At 46.8% G+C, this 10,795-nt stretch overlaps 1 protein-coding gene across 1 annotated transcript in view; it reads left to right on the forward strand.

Moving 5' to 3' along the window:
• Positions 1-10,020, forward strand: part of LOC310700895 (uncharacterized protein) — a gene marked incomplete at its 3' end in the record, with an annotated part of 52,759 nt that extends 42,739 nt beyond the window's left edge. Inside the window, exon 4 of the mRNA XM_083490850.1 lies at positions 10,015-10,020. Within this exon, the coding sequence (XP_083346976.1) occupies positions 10,015-10,020 (6 nt within the window). The remainder of the gene's footprint in view (positions 1-10,014) is intronic.
• Between the last annotated feature and the right edge of the window lie 775 nt (positions 10,021-10,795).

Consider the following 10,795-nt stretch of genomic DNA (forward strand, 5'->3'; position numbering starts at 1 on the left):
GAATGCCAGCTCATTCATTCCATGCACATTTTTGAAAGGGGGGTTGGTGGGTGGAAAGAGTGAATTCATCACAAGGGGGCTTCCAAGTCCTGGCAATTCACTGCTTGCATTTATTTAATATTTGAAGATGCCTTCTTTCTTCAACTTTGGGTTTTTAATGTTTTTTTATACAAGATAAAAACACAAATAAATAAATAAAATTAATAATAATAATTTAGTTAGACCCCGCCCATCTGGCTGGGTTTCCCCCTCTTTTAATTCTAATAGCGCATTAAAGTTCTGATATAAAAAAGGTTTGTCCTGGAATATCAGTTCTGGGAGGGGGGAAGAGCTAAGTGCCTTCATGCCCTGCCTGGAAGCTTCCTTGAATCATCCGTCCGGCTTTTGTGGACATCAGTGCATTGGACTAGAATGGGCTATCGGTCTGTTTGCATGACTCTAAGTAATTGTGAGGTTGGGTAACTTGCGATCTGAACAGCAGTGCCATATCCTAGAAAGTCAAACATCTTTTCTGTTTCTGTGATATTAAGCTTTACTTAGAATAAGATACATTCTCCCCAAATCAGTCTCCCTCTGACCTCATCTGCCACAGTCCACAAAAGTCTGGGTGCCTTTTTCTGTCGACCTTGTGCTTTCTAAACAACTGGCCTCCTCCCAAACCGTAGTGCTTATATACTGGGATGGATCTCATACATGGAAAACCACAAGAAGAATTCATTTCCGCAGCAACTATTAACAGCCCCCCCCCCAAAAAAAATCTCTGAGAATTCCAAAGAGCTCAATATGGTTTCCAGAACCCTGAGAAAGCTGCAGTTCCCAGCACCTTTAACAAACTACAGTTCCCAGGATTCTTGATGGGGGCGCCTTAAATGTAGGGTGCGGCTACCAGTGTTGCAAAGCCAAGTTCACAGTCCTAAAAAGAAAGCTGGTTTAACAGGTATATAGGTCCCCAATTAAGGGCTGCTTCAGGCAGGAAGGTGGAGAGGCAGTGCAGCCTAGTGGTTTACTGCCAAAGTAGGACCAGGGAGGCACCGGGGTTCAAATCCCCCACTCGGCTATGAAGCCACATCTAAAAGAGCATAGAAATAAACAAGACCACGAAATGATACAAGCATTTCCCCCCGCTTTGCAGCCTTCTTTGAACAGATGTGAGGAGGCTTGGTGTGCCATCCTGCCCAGGGCCGGGCAATGTCTGGTTTTCAACGTCAGCCGATGAGCAGGGCTTAAATTCTGCTCAGTTGGGCGGGATTCCAAGCAAACCCCTTCCTGATTCAGAAGCGGGTTTGTCTGGATCTATCTCCTAAACAGCCCCCCTTCTTCGTTTTAGCAGGGGAATCCAGTCTCATTCAGGCAGGGGGCTGCCTTGGATTTCCTGCTGAAACCCCCAAGTTGTCCAACTCTCTTTTAGCAGAAATCCCATCTTGACTGAGGAAGGGGGTTTGAATTAGAAGTGGGACGGGTGGGGAGGGGGAATAGTTTCTAGCAGCAGTATCTCCCCAGGTGTTTTGAGGACCTATTACTAATTGATTGATTGATTTTCTATACAAACCTTTTGCAAGTAGATCTTTTTTTAAAAAAAGAAACACAGTATGCCACACATTTCCTGCAAATTATCCCCCATGACCATTGCAAAGCTAATAATAACAAGAGTAACAGCAGAGTATTGGACCTTAACTCTGCATAGGAAGGAAACAGGGGTGGGCTGTCTAAAATAATTGTGCCCAGAAAAGGGTGGTGGTGGACAGGAGAGGTTTAGGAGAGAAAGAGTCGCCCCTCCCTTCCCCCAGCTTAATCCACAGCTAAATTTGATGTGAAATGTGCTTTTCTTAAAAAAACAAAAAGTCAGCCACAGGGACAGTATAAGGAACAATATTGGGGGGGGAGTGGGGAGATAGCTCCATTAGAGGTTCCACACTTTTAAGGAAAATTCTGAGCTGAGAGACTACTCAACAGCCCAGCTCGCCGGGGTACAAGTCCCCCGCAGGTCCATGTGGTCAGTAAAAGAAGGAAATTCCAGCCAAGCAATTTGGATCAAAGCAGCAGTCAGTAGACTTAGATTCTTTATTGTTGCACAACAGGTTCAACAGCAGCTAATGAACCCAGAGCATGGGGCAACATTGACTTTTAAAGCTTTCCCACCATATCCCAGAATACAGTTCACACAGCATCATCAATACACCACTGCGACATCACTAACATGTCACAAAAGGGGAGAGTTACACAAGATTTGTGGGATGTGAAACACAAGAGCAGTCAAGTACAACATTCCTAGAGTGAACATGTTTACACATGGGGAGGAATGTTTCTCCAGCCAAGCAGGTAAACTTACTGTTTCCTACTGGGCTAGGACAGACTTCCTCTGCATGTGATGAGAGGTGGGCGTGGCCTCACCTGTGCAGGTAATGACAAAAGTGCAGGGCAGCCATCTCTCTCTTTCTCTATGACTATATGCATCGAAGAAGCAACATCTGCTAACCAAAGATGCTCTCTTGACTTCCAGCCAAGAGAGGGCAAAGGGACTGTCTTCTTATGAGATAGTTTCTAGGTATATGTTACTTTTCTAAGCTAAGTCTGTCTTCTGGGATCCAATTGTGAACAGAATGTGAGTAAACTCTTTTTATACTTTTATAGAAGACTGTGTCATGTCTTATCTTTTACGAGGGAATAAGGGGGAAATACCAGAACAGTTATTATAGAGGCTTTAGCGAGCCTGAGCAAACGCATCCGCTGAGTTTAAAAAGGGGAATGTCACTCTGCTAAAATTGTGAACTTGTTAACACAAGTTGGAAAGGCTATAATCAGACAATATATCCTCTCCTGTATCCCTGAACATTCCCACAAGATTAGCATAGAAAAATATGTCAGGGCAACACCCAAGTATAAGATTAGCATAGGCAAACATGTCTTAAGTACCCACCACCCAAAGTACAACAGAACTTCCTTGGCATGCCTGGATCCTGAGGCAAGTCTGGAGATGAGATTTGGCTTCCCTTGGCTAACAATGAGCCCAGCAATTGTCACCTCTGGGCATTTCCTGGGGCAGGAGGTGTGTACCCATGTCTTCAAGCTTGGGGAGGTGGAAGGGGAAAGAGTCCTTTTTCCAAGGGCAAAATGGTGCTGGAATAGAGGAACTTGGCAAAGGGGTTGATTTTATAGGATTCATACAGCTTGGTATCTTCTTCCCTGAGCTGTCAAGTCGAAAGGATAGGTTCAGGCATAATGTTTGTAACATTTAACAACTTTAAAGATGTGCCCCCCCCCGTAATTTCCATAACAAGAGCAAAGAGCAGAAACATGCCCAGGAATTGCTAAGCAAAATGACGTCCAGGTGCAAACCCAGATGTATGGCAAGTAGGGCTATTAAAAAAAAAATAATCAGAAAAAATCAAAGGAGAGCCAGGTACACCTGGAGGGCATCAGCTTGGGAAAGGCTGTAGTAGCACAAGCACTACTAATGATAAGTAGCCGCAGTGCCACCAGAGGGGGGAGTCATGATAATTCCAGTAGGTTCAAATCCTGGCATCTCCAGGTAGAGCTGCGAAGATACTGTTATAAGAATTCTAAGGTTCCCCCCCCCCCCCAAAAAAATAAACATTCATAAATGTACAAGGCAAACATGTACATAAGTATATAAACAACGTGTCTGAAATAGTACAGGAGAGCAATCCTGAAGTCATTTTGACTCTTCCAAACCATTTTGACTCTCCCAAATTAACCTCAAATAATTCTCTGCGAGGAGGGAGGAAATGGGAAAGCCTCCCCATTGCCTTTTGCTTACCTGTCTTAAGGGCATATTTGTGTACGAATAGGGTGAGGCTGTGACCTGGATTCAGGAATTAAAGTATTTACCATCACAAAAGAATGGCCAAGCTGCCCAGGTAAAGCAATCAGTGACCATTAACAGATACCCTGGCAAACAGGATTTCTGCTGTAGACAGCCTCCTGTGATGTATTTCTGCTGTAGACCCGCCTCCTTCTGTGATGTATGTATGATGCTTTAGGGAGTGGTCTTGAGCTACAGGGTGGGCAATTTCAAGAGTCTATATAAGGGCTTGCGCACCATTGTTCTGAGTTCCTCCTTGCTCCTGCGTGTGGTGAGTGGGGACCCTGTTGCAAAAGTTTAATAAAAATCAGGCTTACTAGCTGCTTTGCTTCTCAATATTCTCTGGTTGGCCTCTGTTGTTTTCTCCTACCGATAGGGAACCCACTTAAGGACTCTATATGTGTTCTTTTCCCCATAAGGGAAAAGCAGCAGTTTGTTTCTTCTAACAATGTTGTTGTTTAGTCGTTTAGTCGTGTCTGACTCTTCGTGACCCCATGGACCAGAGCACGCCAGGCACTCTTGTCTTCCACTGCCTCCCGCAGTTTGGTCAAACTCACGCTGGTAGCTTCGAGAACACTATCCAACCATCTCGTCCTCTGTGGTCCCCTTCTCCTTGTGCCCTCAATCTTTCCCAGCATCAGGGTCTTTTCCAGGGAGTCTTCTCTTCTCATGGGGTGGCCAAAGTACTGGAGCCTCAGCTTCAGGACCTGTCCTTCCAGTGAGCACTCAGGGCTGATTTCCTTCAGAATGGATCGGTTTGATCTTCTTGCAGTCCATGGGACTCTCAAGAGTCTCCTCCAGCACCAGAATTCAAAAGCATCAATTCTTTGGGGATCAGCCTTCTTTATGGTCCAGCTCTCACTTCCATACATCACTACTGGGAAAACCATAGCTTGAACTATACGGACCTTTGTTGGCAAGGTGATGTCTCTGCTTAGTATCTAACAATACTCTGCCTCAAACCCTACAGGCATGGGCCTAACCAGGATTCTTGTTGAGGGGGGTAGGACTTTTTTTAGGGGGAGGCAGAACCAACGTGATTCGTCAGTTAAGTATTTCTATTGTTTTATTTGATCGGGGGGGGGGCACCTGACCCTCCAGCTACCCCCATACCTGCAGGACTGCTGCCAGCCAGAGGAGACATTACTGAGCCTAGATGGGCCAATGATTTGACTCAGTATATGGCAGCTTCCTGTGTGGTTTCTTAGTGATGGAGAGTCTCAGCTTTGGAAGAGCCTTGCCACTTTTGGGGAATGATGGACTTAAGAAGCTCAAGCGGCTTGTTGTTCTAGAGCAGGGGTCAGAAAACCTTTTCAGCAGGGGGCCGGTCCACTGTCCTCAGACCTTGTGGGGGGCCGGACTATATTGGGGGGGGGGATGAACGAATTCCTATGCCCTACAAATAACCCAGAGATGCATTTTAAAGAAAAGGACACATTCTACTCATGTAAAAACACGCTGATTCCTGGATCGTCCGTGGGCCAGATTTAGAAGGTGATTGGGCCAGATCCGGCCCCCGGGCCTTAGTTTGCCTACCCATGTTCAAGAACAGGCATCTCCAAACTTAGCCCTCCAGATGTTTTGGGACCACAACTCCCATCATCCCTAGTTAACAGGACCAGTGGTCAGGGATCTTGGGAACTGTAGTCCTAAAACACCTGGAGGGCCATGTTTGGGGGTGCCTTTTCTAGAGAGAGCTGGCCCCACTGTTAGGCAGAAGGAAGCAGGCACCTTAGGCGGCAAATGCTAAGGCGTGTTGTGTGCCAACCCTAAACTGGGCTCCTGCCCTCAGGTGTGCTGTAGGATCCTGTTCTTCAACATGTCAAGGACCGACCCAGGTTCTGGACAAGCCAGAAGCTTCTCCTAGCTGACCTTCCTGTGGCTTATTTTTTGAATCATTACTACAAGAGCAAAGACATGGCTTTATTGCACGTAGCCAAAGGCCTTAGCAGCTTCTCCGTACATACGCTACATAAATAAGCTATCAAGCATTACAGTGCACGTTAACGATATTCATAAAATTGACCATGATTAAAACCAAAGTTAAAACCTCATAATTAAACGCCCGTTATCAGGTCATAATTGCTGTGTGCATGAATCTTATTCAGCTCAATCAATAGCAGAATTTGTTTGCCCTTGTTGCTTTTAAATGAGCACACCATTTCTGGGCTGCTGTGGCAAAGAATGCCGCTGTAATGTAGGTAATATGAAGCCGGTTGCCCATTAGTAGCCCAGTCACAACACCTTGTACAGTGGTACCTCGGGTTACATACACTTCAGGTTACATATGCTTCAGGTTACAAACTCCTCTAACCCAGAAATAGTGCTTCAGGTTAAGAACTTTGCTTCAGGATGAGAACAGAAATTGTGCTCCAGCGGCGCAGCAGCAACAGGAGGCCCCATTAGCTAAAGTGGTGCTTCAGGTTAAGAACAGTTTCAGGTTAAGTACGGACCTCCGGAACGAATTACGTAAGTACTTAACCTGAGGTACCACTGTATTTATGTGTCGCTTTTCACTCAAAGCGGCTTACATGCAATAAAATGATACTATTGCAGAACATCACAGTTGCGACAGAAATTATATAAAACAATTAAAAAATCATCGTTAAAACAACCACCTTCTATAAAGCGCTATTAACAAAACAACTTAAAAATAGATTAAACAGCACAACCACACGAAACATTATAAAATTCAGAAAGCCTTACAGCACTCATAATCCACAAAATAGTCTTAACAACACTAACAACCAAAACCAAACAAAGCACTGCTGAATTCACACACACTCTCCCCAACCCCATGACTTCTACTCAGTCCATTTAAAATGATGATGATGATGATAATTCACATAATGGCCGTGGAAGCAACTTCCTTCTGAAAGCTCTGAGGGCTTCAAGGTTTGGAGGGTGGGACAAGGCAGGTGGGAAAAGCCATTGCCTGGTCAGCAGAGCTCCACCCTCTCCTGCCCTGTTCTGTAACTGCAGATTCACATTGTTCATTGTGTTATTAAGGAAAAGGTGGTTAGTTTAAGAAGGGTACTGCTTCTGAGAATGTGCAGAGTGCCCCCTCATCACAGCCCGCCCAGATTCATCCAAGACTTTCTGGTAAGACAAGTGTGAGAAATGTATATGTTGTCTTTTCAGTTTGCTCCCACAGAAGAGAAAAATGCTTTTATTAATCATAAAAATCATAGGGTTATAAGAAAATTGCAGCTGAGGTGTGTAAGGCTATAGGAATATTGCAGCCAGGAATATTGCAATGTTTAAAAGACATCTGAAGGCAGCCCTGTGCAGTGGTACCTCAGGTTAAGAACTTAATTCGTTCTGGAGGTCCATTCTTAACCTGAAACTGTTCTTAACCTGAGGTACCACTTTAGCTAATGGGGCCACCCGCTGCTGCCACGGGATTTCTGTTCTCATCCTGAAGTGAAGTTCTTAACCTGAGGTACTATTTCTGAGTTAGCGGAGTCTGTAACCTTAAGCATCTGTAACCTGACGCGTCTGTAACCTGAGGTACCAATGTATAGGGAAGTTTTTAATGTTTTATTATGTTTTTATATATGTTGGAGGCTGCCCAGAGTGGCTGAGGCAACCCAGTCAGATGGGTGGGGTATTAATAATACCGTATTTTTCGCTCTATAAGATGCACCAGACCACAAGACGCACCAAGTTTTTGGAGGAGGAAAACAAGAAAAAAAATATTCTGAATTTCAGAAGCCAGAACAGCAAGAGGGATCGCTGCACAGTGAAAGCAGCAATCCCTCTTGCTGTTCTGGCTTCTGGGATAGCTGCGCAGCCTGCATTCGCTCCATAAGACGCACACACATTTCCCCTTACTTTTTAGGAGGGAAAAAGTGAGTCTTATAGAGCAAAAATACGGTAATATTAATAATAATAATATTAATAATAGGTAAAGGTACCCCTGAAAGTTAGGTCCAGTTGCGGACGACTCTGGGGTTGCACGCTCATCTCGCTCTATAGGCCGAGGGAGCCAGCGTTTGTCCGCAGACAGCTTCCGGGTCATGTGGCCAGCATGACTAAGCCGCTTCTGGCAAACCAGAGCAGCGTATGGAAACGCCGTTTACCTTCCTGCCGGAGCAGTACCTATTTATCTACTTGCATTTTGACATACTTTTGAACTGCTAGGTGGGCAGGAGCAGGGACCGAGCAATGGGAGCTCACCCCGTCGCAGAGATGTGAACTGCCGACCTTCTGATTGGCAAGTCCTAGGCTCTGTGGTTTAGACCACAGCACCACCCGCGACCCAATAATAGAATAGGACTTCTCTATTTTCATCAGAGAAATGTTGGAGGGTATAAAGGTAAAGGGACCCCTGACCATTAGGTCTAGTCGTGGCCAACTCTGGGGTTGCGGTGCTCATCTCGTTTTATTGGCCAAGGGAGCCGGCGTACAGCTTCCAGGTCATGTGGCCAGCATGACTAAGCCGCTTCTGGCGAACCAGAGCAGCGCACGGAAACGCCGTTTACCTTCCCGCCAGAGTGGTACCTATTTATCTACTTGCACTTTGACGTGCTTTCGAACTGCTAGGTTGGCAGGAGCAGGGACCGAGCAACGGGAGTTCACCCCGCCGCGGGGATTCGAACCGCTGACCTTCTGATCGGCAAGTCCTAGGCTCTGTGGTTTAGACCACAGCGCCACCCACGTGCTATGCAAAGAAGTGCTTCCTTTTGACCCTCTTCCAACCTCCAGTCTGGCATTATCAGCACTTCTCTTTTTTGGAAGCGAGCTGCTGACTGTGGGAGCCTGGCAGTGGGACATGTGTTTCGTGCCCACCTCCCACAGCCCCTGATGCTATCTGATGGGCCCCATAACCTCCCTGGCCTCTGGCAAAACAGCTGCTGCATGGCGAAGGCAGGCATCTTTCCCTGATTCCTGTCCAGGTATTGGCACATCTTCCTGTGCTCAGCCACAATAAAGCATCTCCGACGGCTCTGAATGGTTGCCGAGCGGCAAGGAACAAAGCACTGGATCCTGGCATTCTCCGGGAACCCACCTGGTACCTGTCACAGCCCTGAAGGCAGGCACAGCTGCAAGGCAGTAAAGGTTGCAGACATGCCACTGGCAGCATCTCTACCCAACGAGGTGCAGGCAGGTTACCACGGAATCCGGGTGGTGAGTGGGGTGAAGGATAAAGATGGGTAGGCTTGGTGTGGAAGAACAAAGGACCAGCCCTGCTGGGTAGATGGGCTCATATAGACTGTTTACAGCAGCAGCTTCCAGATGTTCCTGGAAAACTAATGAATATAGTACAGAGGCAGCGACCCCCCTCCGTTGCACACACCTCTCCTCCTGCTACTGGATGCATTGAATCCCTTTTCAAAACCCTCCAGCACACTCTGTGGCAGAGAAGTCCGTAAGTTAATTGCGCCTTGTCATAAACAGGCACTTTCTTTCGTTTTCCTGCAGTGCTCATGCGCTGCCAGGCAGGAATTCACCGATGAAGCTTTTCCAGAGTGGGGAGTGGCAACTCTTCCTGCCTGATCCTGCTAGGTACTGCACAAGAAACTGCGAAAGGTTCTCCTTCTCTCTCTTCTACCTTCGCCCCTTTATCACTGAGCGATTAGGGTTGCCATATTTCTGACACCCGCAAAGTGGGTGGGAACAAACTCCACACCCCAATGCCATTTTTGCACCCAAAAGGGCGTTCAGAGGGTAGATGCTCTACCACTGAAATTTGCAGGCAAATATTTTCCAACCGGGATGTGAGTGGCGCTGTGGGTTAAACCACAGAGCCTAGGACTTGCCAATCAGAAGGTTGGCGGTTCGAATCCCCGCGACGGGGTGAGCTCCCATTGCTCGGTCCCTGCTCCTGCCAACCTAGCAGTTCAAAAGCACATAAAAGTGCAAGTAGATAAATAGCGGGAAGGTAAACGGCGTTTCCGTGTGCTGCTCTGGTTCGCCAGAAGCGGCTTAGTCATGCTGGCCACATGACCCGGAAGCTGTACGCCGACTCCCTCAGCCAATAAAGCGAGATGAGTGCCGCAACCCCAGAGTTGGCCACGACTGGACCTAATGGTCAGGGGTCCCTTTACCTTTACCTATTTTTCAACCAGGGGAAGCAGTGATCAGGAAGCTGTCCCTGTTGAATTTCTGCCTGTTGTACAGGAGCCCTGCTGCCGGGATGAGCTAGTAATCCATGAAAACTGACCTCTTTCCTTTCTTCCTCTTTTCAGGAGTAGAGAAAGCTACACTTGAAAGCCTGCCATATTTTTTGCTTGCCCTCTGCTGATAGAAACTAGTACTCTACTTATCTCTGGGTAGCCTGTTGACACCTTATGGAACCCTTACAGCTCTGATCTGAGAGCCAGTGTGGTGTAGTGGTTAAGAGCAGTAGTCTCGTAATCTGGGGAACCGGGTTCGCGTCTCTGCTCCTCCACCTGCAGCTGCTGGGTGACCTTGGGCCAGTCACACTTCTTTCAAGTCTCTCAACCTCACTCACCTCACAGAGTGTTTGTTGTGGGGGAGGAAGGGAAAGGAGAATGTTAGCCGCTTTGAGACTCCTTAAAGGGAGTGAAAGGCGGGATATCAAATCCAAACTCTTCTTCTTCTTCTTCTTCTGATCTGATGTGCTTTTGGGACTAAGTCTGAAAGGAGCAGAGAAACTCGACAATACAGGGAGTCCCAGGAAGCATTTATATCAAAGGGCTGGGGATTTCAGCAGGAAAAGGGGATCTATTCCATATGATAAATTAAGGCTGCCCAGTACTGTACCTGTTTTGGGATATTAGGCTGCCATCTCCTGGTGAAAGGCAGAGTAGCAACCAGCTTGCAAAAAGAAGGGCATCTCTGTGTGTTCAGTTTGTTAACAGGATACAGCTGTGGACCACACAGTGATGGCTGGTGCTGTAACCCTATGCAAACCTCCTTGGAAAATGAGTCTCCGTGAATTAAGTTGGCCTTACTGCAGGAGTTCGCAAATTCAGTCCCTGGAATCTCCAGGTATGACTGGGGATG

The sequence above is a fragment of the Podarcis liolepis genome (assembly GCF_965112155.1).
Source record: "Podarcis liolepis genome assembly, chromosome: 2".
Classification (NCBI taxonomy): Eukaryota; Metazoa; Chordata; class Lepidosauria; order Squamata; family Lacertidae; genus Podarcis; species Podarcis liolepis.